At 38.0% G+C, this 22,182-nt stretch overlaps 1 protein-coding gene across 3 annotated transcripts in view; it reads right to left on the bottom strand.

Annotated features, from left to right (window-relative positions):
* ccdc150 (coiled-coil domain containing 150) overlaps positions 1 to 22,182 on the bottom strand; it is a 51,513-nt gene that overhangs the window by 24,654 nt on the left and 4,677 nt on the right. For 2 of the 3 annotated variants that reach the window (XM_033031253.1, XM_033031250.1), the window contains exons 3-15: positions 21,029 to 21,198; positions 19,719 to 19,787; positions 16,842 to 16,958; positions 15,028 to 15,157; positions 14,018 to 14,061; positions 13,840 to 13,932; positions 13,592 to 13,699; positions 12,566 to 12,690; positions 8,666 to 8,843; positions 7,155 to 7,223; positions 5,955 to 6,062; positions 3,725 to 3,853; positions 1,449 to 1,618 (exon numbers count right to left, since the gene is read on the bottom strand). In XM_033031253.1, coding sequence (XP_032887144.1) covers positions 1,449 to 1,618; positions 3,725 to 3,853; positions 5,955 to 6,062; positions 7,155 to 7,223; positions 8,666 to 8,843; positions 12,566 to 12,690; positions 13,592 to 13,699; positions 13,840 to 13,932; positions 14,018 to 14,061; positions 15,028 to 15,157; positions 16,842 to 16,958; positions 19,719 to 19,787; positions 21,029 to 21,198 — 1,510 coding nt within the window. The remainder of the gene's footprint in view (positions 1 to 1,448; positions 1,619 to 3,724; positions 3,854 to 5,954; positions 6,063 to 7,154; positions 7,224 to 8,665; positions 8,844 to 12,565; positions 12,691 to 13,591; positions 13,700 to 13,839; positions 13,933 to 14,017; positions 14,062 to 15,027; positions 15,158 to 16,841; positions 16,959 to 19,718; positions 19,788 to 21,028; positions 21,199 to 22,182) is intronic. The other variant, XM_033031252.1, reaches the window with a different exon arrangement.

Here is a 22,182-nt window from a genome sequence, read left to right as displayed (position 1 = left end):
CACACACATCGCAAAGGTGGGGGCCATGGAGAATGGAGGAGCGCTGTCTGCACGATGAAGAGGAAGGTAAACGGCTGCTACAGAGCACGGTTAGTCCTTTAGAGAGTGCGGGGGGGGGGGGGGTTGGGGAGAAGGGAGGAGAAGGGGGAGAGAAGGGGAGAGAGAAGGGCAGAGAGAAGGGGGGAAAAGGTGAGCAGAAGGGGAGAGAAGGTGGGGGGGGGGGAGAAGGAGTGGAGACAGTTTTAAGTTTAATAAAGTTTAGCGGGCAATTTACCTACCGGTGGATCTTCTAGGTCGCGATACTCCAATGAGCCAATCAAAATGGCTGGTCAGCGAAGGAGATGGCCTTCGACTGCCTGTAAGTAAATAGCGATCCCACTCCACTGGCTTTGACCAAATGGCAACCTATTTTTAGTCGAGGCCGGTTTTGATCAACTTGAAACAATCGAAGCAACCTAGAAGAGCCTCGACCACGCGGAAACCACTTTTGACCATTAGGGAGAGTGACCAAAACCTCCGGCAACCTCATGGAAACCTTGGGTCACCATAGGTTTCCGTTCAGGTTTCCTAAGTGGGTCAGGGGCAAAAGTCTTCTCCTGCATAGCATACTTCAGTCTTGGTGACAGCGATACAGAGTGGCAAAGTGATGTATTTGAAGCTTAAGTGGAATTGGTGTAGTTTTCACTCAAATTAAATAATCGATATAAGATACTGTTGCATCTGCTGCCCAGCAGCAGAGATGGGCAATACTGATGGGTAGAACGGCAAGATTGTACATCAGTTTTTGATGGATTTTTGGTTGCAGCATAACTTGGGAGTCATGATTGGTTGAGCAGTCAGGAAAGGAAGATGAATTATTTGTCAAGAACCAATCCTTCACCATACTGGAGACAGAATAAGCTCCAGAGGCTGGAAGCTTAAGCAAAACACAAAGTTGTGGAGGAACTCAGTGGTTCTGAAGAAGAGTCCAGACCTTAAACGTCATCTATCCACTCTCTTCACAGATGCTACCTCACCCGCTGCGTTCCCCCACCACTTTTGTGTTTTGCTCCTTTGTCAAACTGAACTGAAATATGGTGCATCACATACCGCCTGAGGGTGAAAGATTTATATCTGTGAATTCACTGTGAGGAATTTCTGCTCACAGAACAGCTGCATATTCAGAACGCATTAGACTTTGAAATTCATTAAGGAAGTGGGATTCACGCGAAGAGACCAGGCTGCCACTTTGTGCAGTCTATCACTCCATGAAACTCCAGGAAGCCCACAATCTTAGTAAACTATATGCATGCAATTCCAGCTGGTTTACCTGCTGGTCCCTACTCAACAATTAAGAGTTATAATTAATGTGTTAATTTGTGTAGTTATTTTGCTGCTTAACCTGTAAAAATTACGTTTTCTGAAAATACATAAAATCTATTAGCTTTGTACTAAAAAAAGGACCTTACTTGTCCTTTTGCAAGCTATGTATCTCCATGATTCTTTGTCCAAGTTCCATTTGTAGTTTATCCATTGTCTGCTGGAGTTGTCTGTGTGACGATAACACATTCTCCACAGTTGCTGCCATTTGACTATTATCTTGCTTAGAGTCTGTTAAATGTCGTTGAAGATTTGTAATCTGAAAATGAATGGAATTCTTCATAAGTCCAGGCATGAAGCTATGAATTACTCCAACCTATTGAATCACACAGTCCTCAATGGGGCAGGACTAGACAGTTACCGCAGACAATTCCTGGTTTAACTGACTATCTTAAAATAATCCCAAATTGTAATTTTAATTGTAATCCCAAATTGACAATATTGTATTTAGTGCACCTTATTTCTCAATCACAAGCCAAAGAGAAAGGAAGTAGATAAAATGTCATTGTCAATTTCCTGCAGTCAATTTATCTTATCAACCATGCATATTTCTTCCGAAGCAGACTTAAAGTAAATAAGCGCGAAAAACCGTCATTTTTTTTGTATAACCATACATTTTACGTAATTTCTTCAGTAATATCAGAAGTAGGTTTCATAAATCGTGGAAAAATTATATGGAATGACAAAATGCAGCTACAATTCTGAACTGATTCCAGTGATATGACTGAGAATCATTTGAAACATCACCTTCATCACTTGGGGTTTGATTGATACCCATTTTATTTTAACATATCAAAAGAAAGCAAGTGCTGTACCCTACACTGGTTTTGAGATCTATGGCACACTTTGGTTCACGAAATGGCCTGTGGTTCCATCTTGTTGAATAAAAAACCTTTTTATAAACTACAAAAATTATGGATATACTATACAAGAAATCCAGAAAGTGTCATTCTGATGGCTCTGGAACTTTTCATGAACAATTATTTAATAGGTAACATTTAAATCAATAGCGCTCACAAAGGCATTAAACTTTTTCTTTTACATTGTTTTTTTTTTTATTTTATTTTTTTTTAAAATTTATTTATTAGAAGTAGACATATTATAAAATGTAGTTACATATTATAGTAAAAAAACTTTTCATATACATCAGTCATACATTATTAAAATTTTCCATTATCAATTACTTCTGCTTCTAGTGTTTTTATTTTTTATAGAAAGAGGGAAAAAGAGAGGGTAGAAAGTTACAAATAAAAAAGAAAGCAAAAAAAAAAAAAAAAAAAAAAAACAACAGAAAAACAAGGGAGGTGGAATGGGTTACCTGTAATACATCAATGGAGATAGGTTCGTAGGTTATAAAGTATAGCTTTTCATCTATTCCTGAGTTCAAGTTTCAGTTGGGTCCTCGTGCTGTGCCAATCTATCCCTTCAGATAGTTAATGAATGGAGCCCAAATTTTATGGAAAAGATCTTGTTTGTCCATTAAGACAAGTCTAATTCTTTCTAAGTATAGGGTCTCCGACATTTCCGTAATCCACATTTTAATTGTGGGGGTTGTAGGGCCTTTCCAAAATTTTAATATTAATTTTTTTCCGGTTATTATACTGTAGTTGAGGAAATTTCTTTGGTTTGTTGTGAGTGTTAAGCTTTGTTCTGATATTCCAAGTATTATTAATTTTGTGTCTGGGTCCAGTTTTGTATTAATAACTTCTGAAGTTATTTCAAAAATATCAGTCCAGAAATGTTTAAGTTTTATACAGTTTGCAAACGTATGTGTTAAATTAGCCTCTAAATGTAGACATTTATCACAGATAGGAGAGATTTGTGGGAAGATTCTATTTAGTTTTATTTTAGAGAAGTGTAGTCTATGTAAGACCTTGAATTGTATTAAAGTATGTCTGGCATTTAATGAACATTGATGTATTTGTTGTAAACTTTCGTCCCACATATCTTTCGTGATAGGATGACCTATTTCATTTTCCCATTTGTATCTATATGGTTCGGTCGGTGGTACCTCGTTGTTTAGTAGGGTGTTATAAATATAAGCTATTAGTTTTTCAGTATTAGGATGCTTGTTCAGACATTCATCAAGAATTTCTGATTCCCTATTCCTGTAGACTTGTGTATTAGATTTAACATAATCTCTAATTTGTAGATATCTGAAGAAATTATTTGAGTGCAGTCCATAATTCTGTTGTAACTCTTGAAATGAAAGAAAAGTACCTTTCCCATAAAGATGTCCTATATTTTTGATTCCATAATTTTTCCATTGTGTGAAGCCTTTGTCCATAAAGGATGATTTGAATAAAGGATTATTTACAATGGGAAGGCAGAGTGTTTTTCTTTTACATTGTACTGTTGTTTTTACCTTCTGTCTTTCTTTATCTTCCATCATCTCTATATGATCTTTAAGCTTTTGTGTTTCAGAAAGTGCTTGATCATGTGAAATTACGGTCAAGGCCAAGTCTTTTACCTTTTGTTCTAGTATCAACTGTATCTAGCAATAAGAACATTCAAAATGCAAGCATGGCAATAATAGCAAGTTCATTTGTAGTTTTCTAAATCTGAGATATGTGACTATATCTCAATTCAAATAATTCAATGTAATACAAAGAGGTAAATGCCTCCAATAATATTCATACTTCAAGAAATAATTTATGAAATCAGGAAAATTATTGATAACATTGGAAAATCTTTGTTTAAAGCTGCATAAGCAAATAAAGTAAAATAACAATTTATTTGAGAATTGATTCTTATAGCATAAAATGGAATATGTTTCTATTCTGCTGAACTTCTTAAAGAACATTATGAAGAATTTTGAACAGGAAATGACAGAAAATGAATATTCAATATCCCCTAATATTGAATACTTAATTCCAACTAAACTAGAAGCTTTTGTCATGTTTCCGCCACTGAATGGTATGAAATTGAAATTCTCCAATTTTAAATAACAGCCAGTATCCTCTCCTTCCCTCCCCCCACCGTCTCTTTCCCCCCTCTCTCCACTGCCTCACCTTGACTCGCATTTACATCTCCCCTCCCCTTCTATGTACATTCCTTCCTCTAGCTGCACAATTTGTAACTTTTTAATCCTATAATAAATAATAAGAGTTTGAGCAGAAAAGGGAAGAATTTTGCACGGTGAGAAGAGAAAACTGCTCAGATGTAAGGAGCTTGGCGGTCAAGTTATTAAAGAAAGAATAATTCATGATCACGGACCTTCTGCCTCAGGACAATAGAAATAATGTGTATATATAAATAAATGAAACACCAGAGAAGTGAGAGACACTCATGAACATCATGACCAGTGGCAGGCACTCTTGCGTCTGTGCTCTGGGTTAGCTAACACAGTGCGATAAACATGTTATAACAGGCCAAATGTGCCCGGTCAGACCAGTTTTCTGTAATTGTGCCATCAGGCTTGGTGAACAAATATGAATAGACGAAGATATACAAAAATACTTAGTTGACCTGCTGCCTCCAAATGGGCAAGCTATGGGGTACCAACAGTGTATCAGGGCATAATGGAGCCACATAATTGTTCCTGAAGTAATTCATCTCTGAGGGACTAAAGGGAGATGTTACAGCTTTAGGAATATAAATAGTCAGCAGAGAAAATGCAGTTACTTGTAACAAGTCGGGTGAGTAAAAATAACCTTCAAAGGGATTCAGCACCGATTGATTAGTTGAATCAAAGGAGTGTTCCGTTTTGTAAACTAATCAGAGGTCTCATCTCCGGTTGGTCAAAAGGTAATCGTTATGCATTTATAGATTGGTCAGGTAAATGTTGATTTAGGTTCTGTAATCTTACAACTGGATGAAACATCTTATTAAACAAGGAACTGCAGAAGGAATCTGAAGGGTCTCGACCCGAAACGTCACCCATTCCTTCTCTCCAGAGATGCTGCCTGTCCCGCTGAGTTCCTCCAGCATTTAGGGTCTACCAAGGAACTGCAGATACTAGTTCCAGCTGTTTCTGGGTAGCAGATGCAGCATTTAGTGTCTACCAAGGAACTGCAGATGTTAGTGCTGGAGACACATAGAGATACAAAACAGACACAAAGTGCTGGAGTAACTTAGCGGGTCATGCAGCATCTCTGTAGAATAATTGATAAGTGCCGTTTCGGTCTGAAGAAGGATCCTGACCCGAAACGTCACCTATTCATGTTCTCCGGAGAACAATGAGTTTTGCCTGACTCATTAAGTTACTCCAGCATTTTGTGTCTTACTTAATTATGCTTAGAATATAATAACACTGCATGAGTTGTGATTTTAAAATCTTTCTGAAACTGTTTCTGGATAGCTTCCTTGCATATGCTCAACTGAACTGGTAAATCAAAAATGTGAATTTTGACTAATTACTTCAGGGGTGAAGTTTGAACTCCCAATGAAAAGGAACAAACCTTGAAATTTGCACTTATTATGGCTTGTATTATTGAAAATAAATCACAGGTAACTAAGAAAAAGGCCAAAATGCAATCGGCTAAACAAGGACAGAGTCTTTGAAAAATTACATTTTAAATAAATACATTACAAAAATAATAATTGTTTAACTTTCTCTTTCGTGCTTGCTTCACAACTGTTCTGAGATGCCTCACCTGAGAATATTTAGTCTCAAGCAGTGCGTTAACTTTCCGTAATTGATCATTTTCAAAGCCAGCATCAAATCTGCACTGTAGTTCTTCCTGTAATTTCTGCACTCTAGACTATAAACAGCAAAAAAGAATGAAGTGGTCTCTTCCCATAAAAGTAAAAAATCATTTGCAAAATTATTACATGAAAACATTTGAGGAAATCAATTAAAACATTACAGGACGATGAACTTGAATGGGTTTCAGTCCCTTAGTATAAAAATGTATTTAAATATATTGATACATTTATGATAAGTGAAAGACAAAACTTTACATTGAGATATACTTCTGCCATTAATATAATTTAATTATTTTATTAGATATTCCATTAGATTTCTTTGAGACTAAATATAACTTTATCAATTCACATACAATTCATAATCTGGAATTATGTGAGCTCTAACAAGAGAGTTAATTCATCACATAACTTTCAGTATATCAGCAGATACTCAGTGCAGCAAACTCTGTATCATTAAAAGATGAATTTGTGACGAATAAAATGTCAAGAGTCAGCAGAGGTGTGTAGCTACCAAATTATGTTTTTGTAAGTTTTCTTATTTTAATTGAATCTGCAAGTCAAATTTACACTGATTAGGTGTCTAAGAAAACCAATATTTCAATAATACCCCAAATGTATCGCATGATTTAATATTAACTGCCTATTGAGTAACTTTTACTTATTTTATTACTGTCAATTAAAATTGCTGATAGGTTTAATCTTGGCAGTTTTGCATCACAAAATGAGTTGTTGTTTAGAAAACTCTGCAAGTCTGGCAGGAACTGTGGAAATGCTATCTGACCAACAGAGTTCCTCCAGTACTTTGTGACTAGAGCTCAGTAATTGTAACTGGAACCTTGGCATCCTCACGGCATCCTCCTTTGTGTGCTACACAATATAATTTTATTGCTGCAAATCAACTTGCAGCATAGTTCTCACGGTTAGCAAAATTACTTCTGATTCTTTTGTTATATCCTGTTAAAGGACGGAACCTCGTTAGACTCTGATTTTTCTCTTTCCAAGCATTCTCCACTATCCACTCTACCCACTCCAAGACTGCCTTGGGCCTTATGCAGAAAATTAGCAATGGCCTCAGCACACACCAATTTCTTGGCCAGTGTATTTTAAGAAGTACAAGATTGATACTAAGTAATCTATTAATACTCTACCTGATTCTCAGTTACTTGTTTCTCAAGTATGTTCTTCTCCTTTGTAATATTATCAATTGTGTTTTTTGCCTGCCAGAGAACCAAACAAAGGTTAATTTTATTTTTAAAGGTTAAATTATCTTTTGGCAAACAACAACAGATATGTTGTCAATATGTGAATCTTCCATGAAGCAATAGTAGCTCTAACAGGTTATATATAAGGCACATGGAACAAACCAATGCTTAGTACCTGAAACCAGGATCCCTTGGAGTGGATCACCTGTGCTGCCATTTTGCATCTTGATCCTCATGACCATTTGATCAGTCATAAAAACATAAAAACACAGAAAATAGGTGCAGGTGGAGGCCATTCGGCCCTTCGAGCCAGCACCACCATTCATTGTGATCATGGCTGATCATCCCCAATCAGTACTCGTTCCTGCCTTCTCCCCATATCCCCCGACTCCGCTATCTTTAAGAGCCCTATCTAGCTCCCTCTTGAAAGTATCCAGAGAACCGGCCTCCACCGCCCTCTGAGGCAGAGAATTCCACAGACTCACAACTCTCTGTGTGAAAAAGTGTTTCCTCATCTCCGTTCTAAATGGCTTACCCCTTATTCTTAAACATTGGCCCCTGGTTCTGGACTCCCCCAACATCAGGAACATATTTCCTGCCTCTAGCGTGTCCAAACCCTTAATAATCTGATACGTTTCAATAAGATCCCTTCTAATCCTAAACTCCAGAGTATAAAAGCCCAGCCGCTCCATTCTCTCAGCATATGACAGTCCCGCCATCCCGGGAATTAATCTTGTAAACCTACGCTGCACTCCCTCAGTAGCAATAATGTTCTTCCTCAAATTAGGGGACCTAAACTGCACACAATACTCCAGGTATGGTCTCACTAGGGCCTTATACAACTGCAGAAGGACCTCTTTGCTCCTATACTCAACTCCACTTGTTATGAAGGCAAACATGCCATTCGCTTTCTTCACTGCCCGCTGTACCTGCATGCTTACTTTCATTGACTGATGAACAAGGATCCTCAGATCCCATTGTACTTCCCCTTTTCCCAACTTGACACCATTTAGATAATAATCTGCCTTCCTGTTTTTGCTACCAAAGTAGATAACCTCACATTTATCCACATTAAACTGCATCTGCCCACTCACCCAATCTGTCCAAGTCACCCTGTATTCTCATAGCATCCTCCTCACAGTTCACACTGCCACCCAGCTTTGTGTCATCTGCAAATTTGCTAATGTTACTTTGAATCCCTTCATCTAAATCATTGATGTATATTGTAAATAGCTGCGGTCCCAGCACCGAGCCTTGCGGTACCCCACTAGTCACTGATACCTTTTCAATTAGTTAACTTCCATGGGAATAATTTAAATGTGCCTGTGCTGTTTTTACAATTAAAATTAAAATACATTTTACAATCTTGGCAAATTGTAACATTATTATTAATAACATCTGCAACCATAAGTAGCTGTTTCCTTCGCTCTGTTGTTGACTCCAGATTTATAGCACACCTGGTCCATTTGGGTTTCCTTTTCCTTTTTAATGTGTTCACATTCATTAACAGATGTCTTCAAGTTCTCTTTTAGGTGGGTAATTTCAGACTCAAGAAGCATCTGTTGTGTTATTGCCCTTTTCTGCATTGTCTCACATTTCTGCTGCATCTCCATATACTTGAGTCTTAGAGCTTCTCTAAATTACAATTTAAAAAAGCAAAAGACATCTTATAATACATATGTAAATAACAAAACAGTGTTCTTTCAAATTGCACCGTTGGATCTATTGTAATATGCTTACAGATAAAGTAAAATTATTCCTTACATTCAGCCACTGGAACAACAAATAAACCTGTGTTTCTTGGCTCGACTCACAAAATATCATATCTCAGATACTCCTATTGTAGCCACATTGCTTTTCTCAATGTTCTAACATCCCCAGCAAGGGATTAAAATAATCGGTTAGATTCAGTCGAATATTGCTGCCCCAACCGACAACACCTGCTAGTCAGATGGCAGTGATTTCTGAATGCTCCAAAATACATGGACAGTTTACCCAATATATCCAATGTTAATGTTTCTTCAACCACTCCAATACTTCTGAGATCAATCTCCCAACACAATGACTGCACGGGTATTCCTGGAACCTCAGTGTTAGGGATTGTTAGACATGGGACATCCATCAAAAATGATCTGGAGATCATCCATTAATATAAATGAGATCCAGTCTTCAAAAAACAACCTGTTCACAATGTAACATACATTGATGGTTTTTCATTGAAACCAGTAGGGAGCACGAGACATTTTGGTTTTTCACAACTCAGGGTAAAACAATAGGTGAATGTAGATGATAATCGGCTGACATTGTAACTTCACTCGTGAGATCAGGGATATAGGGATGGGATTACATTGTCTTAGCATCTTAACGTATATTCCTGCCACTTAATACATCATTAAAAACATTTATTCTGTCAATCAATATTTAGAACGTTTGTATATCTTGAGAGCATCCCTCAAAATTGTGATAACCGAAAGATATTTGAGTGTCCGGGATCTTGTGCTCAAAATGACTGAATATTTATTCATGGTGTCTGGCCAGTGGAAAAAAAGTGTTTAATGTAATTCTTCCTTATAATCTAATTCTTGGGAGTTCAGGAATATTATTGAGATTTTTTGATACACTCCTTTCAAGGTTTTTTATTTTTCACAGATGTTGCTCAGAACTATGTCTAACACTCTGAATGTGATTTGAAATTTTTACCATTTAAGTTAGACATATCTGCCCACAATAATGTCCAAAATGGTTGATTAAACTGCATTGAAGTCCTTCTGTTAGAATTTTGTCCATACACGTAATCTATTTATGCAGTTTTGGTACATTAATTATTCAATTACTATCTATATTACATTCATACCATCAATTATTAGCTAGAATTTGGATGCATAACATTACCCAAATTATTAGTATATGAAATAAATAGTCAAGGCCACTGCACAAGGCCAAAACACATTATGGGTTACCACAAACAACTTCCTTCTCGTTCCAGCCCATTTGTTTGCTTTAACAGCCAGCTAATATGTTCCTAGGTATTAAATGCTTCTATTATAAAAAATCTCTTTTTTTGTTTTTCAAATATCCTCATGGCCACCACCTCTTTCCATCAATTCTGTCCGCTTGATCATTCTTGAACTTAATCCTTCTACTTTTAATAGCACTGTTTTCAGCTAACAAGACTTTGAGCCTTCTAAATCTTTCAATCTCTTTACTCCCCTTTCTTCCTTTGTACGCTCCTTAATGCCCTCTCTTTGGATAAAGAATTTAATCCTCTGTCCTAATGTCAACCTACATGGCTTATCAAGAAATGTTGTTTGATAATCATCCAGTCTAGTTTTAAAGAGCATATGCAATGCAAAATAGGCTGTGGGCCGAGCATCAAAAATGTGTCTAGAAATAGGATTTTGTGACCCAAGTCACCAAACTACATGAAATTTTCACATATTGTGTAACTATATTTATATAAATCACCCCTGAAACTCGATATGAAGAAGACTTGCACATTTTTATTAAATTAGAGAAAAACCGGAAAAATGTCGGGAATTTTTTAGTCCAATCAAAGCACGTTTAACATTGAGTTGTCTGCCAGTTGGCCAATCACGCGCTTTGTTTCAGGCTAGCACACAAAATGGCTGAGGGGGCTTCACAGATGCCTGTTTCACTGGAGATTCCGATTTGTTGTTCTGTGGAATAAATGTTGTGGAAACTTGCAGCAGGTTAATTGTATTTAGTGGGAAAAGCATTAAAAAGGCTGAAGAAAGTGCTGCGAAGTGGATTAAAGTGCAAGAAAGCCTTCAAAGTCCCTGCTGATGTGCTGGAACACAAAGAAGGACCCCATGAATCAACTCTAACTGAAAGGTAAGATTAAAGTCTGAATTTATGAAAATCTATCTGTATGGACTTTAATTAATTTAATATAATGTGAATAAATTCATTCATTCATTCATTCATTCATTCATTCACTCACTCACTCATTCATTCATGAAATTGAGGGCCTAAACTATAACATAGTCAATTAAACATTGTCACTAATGCCAGCCTGTTGTAGAGTAATAAGTCTTTAACAACTAATCTCGGAGCTGCCTGCGAAAACTTACCGGGGAAAAGTGCTCCGATCGCGGGGCCTAGGTACTCGCGGTAAAGTGAAGCCGCGGTCTCAATTAATAAGCGGCCGATTCGCGATCGCGGAGCCGCGGATCATCTCCGCGGGCGGGGGGGGGGGGGGGGGGAGGCTGTACATAGTGCCGTCTGTAGCGGTCGTTTTCAGACCCCGATAACGGGAGAAATACGGAGGGATATCGATCGCTATTTACCGCGATTACCTAGGCCCCGCGATCGGAGCACTTTTTCCCGGTAAGTTTTCGCAGGCAGCTCCGAGATTAGCTGTTAAAGACTTATTACCAAAGATCTTAGAGCAGTTTTTACTCTACTACAAGCTGGCATTAGTGACAATGTTTAATTGACTGTTATAGTTTAGGCCCTCAATTTCATGAATGAGTGAGTGAATGAATGAGTGAGTGAGTGAATGAATGAGTGAGTGAGTGAGTGAATGAATGAACAAGGAATGAATGAATGAATGAATTTATTCACATTATATTAAATTAATTAAAGTCCATACAGATAGATTTTCATAAATTCAGACTTTAGTCTTACCTTTCAGTTAGAGTTGATTCATGGGGTCCTTCTTTGTGTTCCAGCACATCAGCAGGGACTTTGAAGGCTTTCTTGCACTTTAATCCACTTCGCAGCACTTTCTTCAGCCTTTTTAATACTTTTCCCACTAAATACAATTAACCTTTTGCCAAAATACATTTTGTGTGCTAGCCTGAAACAAAGCGCGTGATTGGCCAACTGGCAGACAACTCAATGTTAAACGTGCTTTGATTGGACTAAAAAATTCCCGACATTTTTCCGGTTTTTCTCTAATTTAATAAAAATGTGCAAGTCTTCTTCATATCGAGTTTCAGGGGTGATTTATATAAATATTGTTACACAATATGTGAACATTTCATGTAGTTTGGTGACTTGGGTCACGAAACTGCAGAATAAAGCTCCTCGGCCCACAGCCTAAAACTATTTATTTTCTTCTGAATAACTGCAAAAACATTTTGTATAAAACAGTATCACTTGTAAGTTTACTTTCATATCTCTTTAATATTTGTTTGCTGTTTTGTATCATTTCTAAGTACCCGTACCTGAATTTTCAATTTTTGGCAGGTTTAAATGTTTTACCTTCCATTTTCATGTTTCACCATATTTGACTGAGAAAGTTTGTACGTAAAGCTTTGTTAGCCTTTAGGATATGGTGATTTAGACTGCTTCTCAAAATCATGACTGGATAGATCAAGGACTAATCTACTTACAACTTCGTTTTTAACTGATGCTTTTCATTCACTGCACACTGGAGATCTGCTGAAATACTTGCTCGAGCTGCATCCAGTAAAAGTTCCTGTTCATGCAATTTTTCTTTCATTTTTTCCTGTTCACCCTTTTATTAGAAGGAACAATACATCAATTTAAATGTATTGAATTATATTAAACATAGAGGAAAGAACAAAAAAACACATTTTTTGTGACTTTTTAACATCTTCTTGGATACTAATCGAGTTTTTGTTTCACAAATAATTTATAGTAGTATAATCAAATCTAGTAATATAAAAAAAGTTTATGGTAAGTTTCAACATAGATCAAACTGAAAATAGCTTAGTCCTTTTTTAGCCCTCTGCGGCATACACTCCTGATATGGCTTCTTGTTCTCCAGGTTCAATCAAAAAGAGTTATCCATATTCTATCTCATACTGTCCTAATTTGCCACCTCTCCATCTTATTGTTTAAAGCGTTCCCTGGCCATAAATCTCCTTAGTTTTGGAACTGTTCCATACAGAACTTTCCCTTTTTCAATTCTGGCCTCTTGACAAAACTTTCAGCACTATGCAGTACATTTGGACCATCCTCCTGGAAAATGTATTAAGACACTTTGTTGACTTAAATGTGCAATTTGCCGCATTATTGTATATTCCCTTAAATCTCTATACTTTTTCCCTTTCCTAAAATCTCAGAAAAGAACACAAGAACTTAAAAAATCTAAATAATAATCATTAAACCCAACCCATTTTGTATATATTTCCTTTAAATTTTATCCTTTATACCAGAATTATTGTAAAAACTTTGCGCAAGGTGCCTTATCAAAAACCTTATGAAAACTTGTGTAAACTATATTTATCAAAAATACCTTTATCTACACATCTCTTCAATTGTTCTATTTTTTTTGCAAATTTCTGATAAAAATATTTATTGTAATGTATGAACTTGAATTTATAATAAAAAGCAACATTAAATTGCAATGAACCCACAGAAAGCTTAGTTCAATCAACCTCTGAATATCTGACCTTTAAAGACGTTTCATGCTCTATTATAATATTAGCATTCTCCACAGATAAAGAACGCAGTGTGTCACTCATTTCTGTACACTGTGCATCTAGCTGGTCATTCAAAGCCTGCAATAATAAACATACGATTTTATTGCAGATAAATCCATGTTGAAAACAATAACGCTGATACGTTTAAATAATCCAAGTAAAAAGTACACAGAAATGTGGAAAAATATTTTTTTCCCCAATATAAAAGACATCCTAACCTGCAACTTTTCCACCAAATTCCTCAGTGATGCAATCTCATTTTGAAGGTTGGCATTTTCTTCCTGTTGGCTCTTTAACATCAGTTGTGTTTTCTGAAGAGACACATGCAAATCAGAATAGCTTTGACGGAGCCAAAATCAGGGAAAAAATACATGTAATGTTTTTCAAGAAACTTACCTTGCCTTCATCTGCCAGCAAGGAAATAATGGACTTCTTAGCTTCTAGAAAATTGTCAGAGAAAGACTATTAAATGGATCCAGAGCATACTAATACAAAATTGACATTTTGACTAAACATTTTAAGTGCCACACCACCATGGTGTCTTTTACAAAAAAATCATACACAGTTTGAAATTGCAGCAGCTTTTGAAATAAAATCTAGGGAGTTTTACACCAGATTGTTGACAATATTCACAGTGAAGCATTCTTTTTTTTTAAAAAAAAAGGACATTTAATCAAAGCCATTCTGATAGCTCAGTCTTACGATGGGTAAAATGCCCAAAGCTCATCTCTTGATTGCTATTTAAACTTTGACTGGCAACAGGTAAGAACTGGATTATTAACTACGATGGTGCCATAAGCTTATAATCATTCATAAGATTCACGGTACACATAAATGGAATTTAAATGCAGTACATATAAATTTCAGAAGGCGTTTGATAAGGTGATGATGACTTAAAAAAATATATCTATGTATATGAAATACAATTTGACTGCAAAGATAAAATTATTTGGTGAAGCAATGGGATAGTTTTAATAGAACGTAAGTTACTGAAAAGGAATCCGAGGGATAGGATATGTATGCATATGTACAGACATGGGTTGGTTAGGGATGTTTACCTTGCCTTTGTGCATGCGATATCATGCCTCATAAATTAATTGAGTGTTTTGTAACCAAGAAAATCAATGAGGGTGGTGGAAGTAGACTATATGGCCCTTAGATTTGAATTTAATCTAAAAATCGTAACTTTCTCATAGGTGGCATTGAACTGAGGCAAATGTTTTAATGGTACTTCAAAGAAACAAAATACCTTCGCACATCTTCAGGGCATTCTAAAATATGCAGTAACCAATGGAGAACATTTTTACATTCCAGTTACTGTTATATAGTCTGGCCTGGTGGTCAAGTTATGTAACACACAATATCATAAACTATGACTCTGAAAGTATAACATTACTTCTCAATACCTGATTCTATTTTTAGCTGTTTTTGAATTTTCTCAAAATCACTTGCTTTTTGCAGCTCTTGTTGCAATCTCTCTTGAGTCATCTGCTCATTTTTTCTGAGTGCAAGGCTGTCCTGCTGCAGCACCTTGACCTAAGTGATGATGCACGGAATCAGCAAACAAACATCTAGCACATAATTAAAACAATGATGAAAAGAATTAGCTTGCCTGGCTGGGCAATGTTCTATAATAGTCACTGGTGGGACCCATTCAATTTTTGTGTGATGTAAGAATTAAATTAAACATCAGAACCATGCATTTGGAAAGTACTAAACTGGCTCAAACAAAAATGGGGATGTAAAATTTGGTAGTACAGTATAGGGGAGCAAATTCGATATTCACTGAAAACAGGCAGAGATCACAACAGCTGCATCAGGCTCTGGTGTATATTCGACAATAAAATATGACCTGGGAGACATTGCAGAATGAATCACCATCATCCTATTTGTCAGAATAGATCTCAATCATATGCAACTTTGAACATCCTTATAAATGGGGCGCAAGAAATGTGCCCTATCATCTCTGCTAGTACACACTGACATTGTGTCATGAAGTCACATAACGTGGAAACAGGCCCATGGGCCAAACTTATCCATGCTAATCAACTTGTCCCATCTAAGCTAGTCCCATTTGCCTGTGTTTGGCCGATATCCCTCTAAACCTATCCATGTACCTGTCCAAATGTCTTTTAAATACCATTATGGTACCTGGCTCAACTACCTCCTCTGGCAACTCATTCAATATACCCACCACCCTATGAGTAAATAAGTTGTCCCTTAGGTTCCTATTAAATCTTGCCCCTCTCACCTTAAACTTTGTCCTCTAATTCTTGATTCCCCTACCCTGGACATTTTTTGACTGAAATATTAAAGGAAGAAGGTATAATAGCCAAAGGATGTTGGTGGGGTCTTTAATTAATACTCCGCATCTGTATTTACTGAAGAATAGGTCATTGCAGCAGGGAAATTCAGGCAGAGGGATGGTATAATTCTAGACAGCAGCTGTGGAAGGAAAGGAACTGGAGGCATTTCCAGTCGAGACCCTGCATCAGGACAGAGCAGGAAGGGGAGATAGCTGGTGTAAAATGGAGAGCGAGAGGTGTGAGATGGGGGCCTATGTGATAAATGATAAGATGGACACAAAGAGCCAGGTGGGGAGGGGAAGATATGGAGGGACACCGGCAGTTGAATGATAGATGGAAACAGAAAAGGGGGAAAGAAAAAAATATTTCCCATTTATTAACCTGGACCTGCTGCATGGGAAGTGCATAAGGCCAATGAAACAATGCACTTGTTCTCCCAGCTGAGTTCTGTGGCTTCCCTTATACACGGTGAATTGGAAGGAATGAGATTTGGAGACATTTCCAGTTCCAGTCTGGGAGGAACCAGAGACATAAAAATAAATTACCATTGTCAACTTAACCACATTGGCAATTCAGTCTTCACTATGCTAAAGCAATTGGCAAATTTCATTGTAAATGTTTGTCCTGAAGCACAGATGTGGAGTAATGTAGTCAATGCAATGTAATAAAGTGGACAGTATGACTATACGTTGCAGTAGGATTTAAAAAAAGCAAGAGATAGAGAGGGTGGTAGTGGTTAATTCTCGTCCATACCAAAATAATGACTAAATGATTTTTCCTTAAGATTTGATACGCTACTTTGAATTAATCCTTTGTTACTTAAGTCAAAAAGCTGAAAGAACATTGTATTGATTGAAAGTTAAATACAAAACTAAAAATTGAACAAAACAAAAATTTAGTAGTAGATTCTGCACCTGCTTTCTTTCAATCTCCACGACTTTATCCAATTCCTGCACCCGTTGTAACAGATGAATATGGGATTCTTCCAATGCTTTTCGGAGATTTACTTCCTGGGCCAATTCTTGTGTCACCTGAAAAAGAATAGATATCATATTATCAATGACTCAATTAAAATTAGTAATAAATGCTTGTCAATCTCTGATCTGTGAGTTAACAGAAAAAGATCAGCTACGACATCATCCAGTATAGAAAATAGGTGCAAGAGTAGCCATTCAGCCCTTCGAGCCAGCACCACCATTCAATGTGATCGTGGCTGATCATCTAAAATCAGTACCCCGTTCCAACTTTCTCCCCATATCCCTTAATTCCATTAGCCTAAAGAGCTAAATCTAACTCTCTCTTTAATACATCCAGTGAATTGGTCTCCACCACCTTCTGTGGCAGAGAATTCCACAGATTCACAACTCTCCCCATCTCAGTCCTAAATGGCCTTGCCCGTATTCTTAAACTGTGTCCTCTGGTTCTGGACTCCCCCAACATCGGGAACATTTTTCCTGCATCTAGCCCGTTCAGTCCCTTAAGAATGTTATATGTTTCTATAAGATACCCTCTCATCCTTCTAAATTCCAGAGAATATAAGCCCAGTCATCCATTCTTTCAATCTCAAATTAGGCGTCTAAATTAGGAGACAATATGCAGTTGTCCAGAGCCCTGGTGAGACCACACCTGGAGTATTCTGTGCAGTTTTGGTCCCCTAATTTGAGGAAGGACATTCTTGCTATTGAGGGAGTGCAGCGTAGGTTTACAAGGTTAATTCCCGGGATGGAGGGGCTGTCATATACTGAGAGAATGGAGCAGCTGGGCTTGTACACTCTGGAGTTTAAAAGCACGAGAGGGGATCTCATTGAAACATATAAGATTGTTAAGGGTTTGGACACGCTAGAGGCAGGAAACATGTTCCCGATGTTGGGTGAGTCCAGAACTAGGGGCCACAGTTTAAGAATAAGGAGTAAGCCATTTAGAACGGAGACGAAGAAACACTTTTTCTCACAGAGAGTGGTGAGTCTGTGGAATTCTCTGCCTCAGAGGGCGGAGGCGGGTTCTCTGGATGCTTTCAAGAGAGAATTAAATAGGGCTCTTAAAAATAGCGGAGTCCAGGGATATGGGGAGAAGGCAGGAATGGGGTACTGATTGGGGATGATCAGCCATGATCACATTGAATAGCGGTGCTGACTCGAAGGGCCGAATGGCCTACACCTGCACCTATTGTCTATTGCCTAAAACTGCACACAATACTCCAGGTATGCTCACCAGGGCCCTGTACAACTGTAGTAGGACCTCCTTGCTCCTATACTCAAATCCTCTCGCAATGAAGGCTAACATGCCATTTGCTTTCTTCACTGACTACTGTACCTGCATGCTTACTTTCAGTGACTGATGTACAAGGATACCCAGGTCTCCTCCCACTTTCCCCAAATCAAAGGCGTAGCTATGGGCACTCACATGTGTTCCAGCTATGCCTGCCTCTTTGTAATCTCCGGCTCGAAAATAGAGCACTTCGGTTCACCTCTCGCTAGACTCGTTTTTTTTATCTAATCATGTTTTTGGTTCCCACCAACATCGGCAGGAAATGTCCACTTCACAACATTTGTACCAGCAGGCGAACCTCCAGAGCATCAAAGGATGCAAGCATTCGGCAGCCTGCTCGGGATTGTAAAATGGAAGTGGACTTAGAAAAAAGGCTTGTTTCCCCCAGACATTGTGGCTACAACACTCTGGCCAGACATGGTCCAGTGGTCCACACAGCCAAGTTGGCATACGTTGTGGAATTGACAGTTCCATGAGAAGATGGTGTTGAAGAAGCTTATGAGAGGACCAAGTACTCTGAACCGGCAACTGAAGCATCCCAGAATGGCTGGAGGACCAAGATTTTCCCTGTCGAAGTGGGATGCAGGGGATTTGTTGCTACTTCTATGACCAGGCTATTAAATAAAATGGGGGTGAGGGGTCGCTCCCTCCAACAAGCAATCAAATCATTTATCAAATTCTGCAGAAAAAAAGCAGCAATTGGATTTGGATCAAAAGGAGAGACAACAATTGGGCTGCAAGATGAAGACAGGAGGGTATGGAATTGAGGGGGGTGTAACTGGGACGCCAGGTATCACCATTGAGCCCTCTGGAGACGTTGTGGGCTTATCAATGAAACGTCAAAGAAGGAGGGTGCCCACCTGATGACCCCGATGATGTACCTACCCTACCTTTCATCACTCCAATCCCACTGCAAATAGCAAGAGTGCCGACTTATTACAGGGATTGAAACATCAAGTCCTATTAGTTCTACTATTGCACAACAGTCTTGTTTTTTGCACAGACTTCTTTCGTTCAGAAATAGATAATGTATAATTTATGTACGATTTGTTTTTGTTCATTTGTCTGAATCTATGTGCTGCTGCAAGCATGACTTCTCATAGTACATGTCTCTTATTGTATTTCTCCATACAATACACAGAATAGCGGAATAGCATTCTGGTAAACCTCTTCTGCACCCTCACCAAAGCATCCACATCCCTCCTGGAAAAGAGGCGATCAGACCAGATGCTGGGGTGGAAGATTGCAACCTTCACGTGGTCCGCCCTGTTTCGACTAATGCAATCAACTCGACATGCACAAACGGAAGATCAAAGAGAACAAGTTGTCCAACAACTTTAGGCTGTGCGTGCCACATGAAAGAAGAAGAAGACGAGATGCTGGAGTTTAAGCCTCTGCAATTATTTTTTGCTCCAAATACTATGCAATGCAGAATTTACTCAAGGTATAAAATGTTAATTTACAAGCATAACTGATGGGACAGACAACAAATTCCACCATTTGGATGAATTTTGTCTTCTAACCTCTTGCATTTTATGGCTCATTCTGGTGTTTGTTGCTTTCCGTTCTTCTGCTGCCATTGCCATATTTGTCTAGAATAAAGAAAACATATCATGAGCAAATATTTCTCTCGAAAGCCAATAAAAACCAAGGATGCATTTTCAGCTCCTTACTGGGGGCTCATGTTGTTGACCTCCCCGTGGTGAGCCCTGTCAACTGACCTCAGTCAGGCGAACGACAACAAACAGGGACAGCAGCAGCGTCGAAGCTTGGCGCCAACCCGGAGCATGTGCCCTTTTTAGGGCAGGCACCTACGGATGTCGAACTGGATGGCATCACCCTGTTGCAGACTTTTGCTGCCTCAAACGCAAGAAGAAGAAGCTCCTTACTATATTCACCACACATTCACGGCAGTGTGCCCAATTTATGCTTTAACTTCATTTACAAGATTGCAGATGACACCACCGTAGTGGGCCGGATCTCAAACAATGTGTAGGTAGACTGAGTATAGGAAGGAGAGAGCTTAGTGACATGTTGTCAAGACAACAATCTCTCCCTCTTGTCAGCAAGGTGAAGGAGGTGGTTATTGACTTCAAAAAATGGGGTGATGTACCACCCCTGTCAGCATCGATGGTGCCAAAGTGGAGATGGTCAAGAACTTCAAATTCCTGGCATAGATATCAGCAAAAATTTGTCCTTGATCAACCACACTGGTGCTACAGGCAAGAAACCACATCTACTTCCAGAGGAGATTATGGAAATTCTGCATTACTCTAAAGACTTTTACCAATTTCTGACTCTCACCAATTCTCAAACTCCCAACCTACCTCATTGTAGCCCTTGCATTTTTTGTTATCTGCACTTCCTCCACAGCTGTAACACTATATTCTGAACTCTAGTTATTTTTCTCTTTGCACTACCTGGCGTACGACTTGATTGTACTTATGCATGCCATGATTTGACTTTCCCCAAATTATTCAAAGATAGTTTCCTAATGTTGTTGTGAATGATGGGGGTTAATTCCTCTGGAAATTCAATTTAATGTTTTGTTTGAACTTGGTGTGAATTCCTGCAATATTTCCAAACTGTAGTAAACATCACAAATTAAGTGACTGCTCCAATAAATTGCTGGTCATGGGCACTGGAATTATGGTCCAAAAAAACGTTTTTTTAATGCTGTAATACTTATTCTAGCAGTGAAAATGAACGTTTTGAATGGTTAATTGAATTTCAGGACATATTCACAGTATTTTCTATCTATAATTGAATACATGCATAAAGGCTTTCCAAGGTTGTATTGCTTTATAATAGATTGTATACCTCTGCTGTGTACCTTAGTTGTTGTGGTTATTTCCAGAGCAGCACTCAGCCTTTCTATTTCATCCTGAGCTGCCTCTTTTTCTTCACTAACTTCATTCAGCTGCTGTCGGAAACGCATAATATCCCGCTGTATTTTCTTTACTTCCTGAACATGTTCTTCCTGCATTGCAGCTAATTGGTCCACTGCAACAATGATGAAAAGAAGAAAGCAGTTTACTTTGTACCTTTAGAGTTTTTGTCTATTTTTTTTTAATTGCTCCCCTGTTAATAAGTATACACGACAAAGGTTCATTAACCAATTTTTACTGGAATGGAGTAGCTGGGAACCTGTTATTTATATGACTTGCAACCATTGTGGTTCATAAGGAATATAATGCAGAATACTGTTGTAAATGGTTCCGACAGATTACCATGGTTAGTCATAAAACAACTGAATGATTGAACTCAGTGCATACTGTGATTTTTTAATTAATTTTGTCTACATAAATGAAGGACAGCCCTAAATGTAAATGTGAAGAAATGCATTAAATTTATCCCAATTGTGCCTGCACACCTGTACATGGGAATGATAGGAGTCCATGGAACATCAGCCGATGCTGCGAAGAAGCCTTCAGAACTCAAAATAAGATATTAGTAGCTACATCTACAGAAAACACAATCAACAAATTGAACTCAGTAACCATTAGATATTTTGGAATTTGATATGCCCAGATTATTGGAGTTTCTGCTTATATTGTACTAACACCTTTATCACAAATACAGTAGTTATGTTATAACATGATAGCTGTGTTCCTAAGAAACCTCAACTTTTGCCAATGAGGGAAAAAAAAGAGGTTAGGGGCAAGGAGTTTCAGACTCGTAATAATTAACTTATTTTCTCCACAGAATTTTCAAATATAAAAATGTTTTTAATTATTTTTGGTGTTTATTAAATATATTACTGCATGTATCAATAGAAGGGATTGTTGCAGAATATCCAAGGCCTCTCATTGTGAAACCGGCAACCTGCGTTCATCTCTATACTTATAAAACTCTGATCTTGGATGTGTATTTATTTGTGTGTAATCGCATCTTCGCAAAAACACGACGCGGTAAAGGTAAAAAATTTACATATTCCGGTAGATATTTTCCCCCTGGAGTCCAAAATCGCCTTATCTGAAAATGTCA

Source organism: Amblyraja radiata, chromosome 13 (genome assembly GCF_010909765.2).
Source record: "Amblyraja radiata isolate CabotCenter1 chromosome 13, sAmbRad1.1.pri, whole genome shotgun sequence".
Taxonomy (NCBI): Eukaryota; Metazoa; Chordata; class Chondrichthyes; order Rajiformes; family Rajidae; genus Amblyraja; species Amblyraja radiata.
This window is presented reverse-complemented; position numbering and strand designations above follow the sequence as displayed.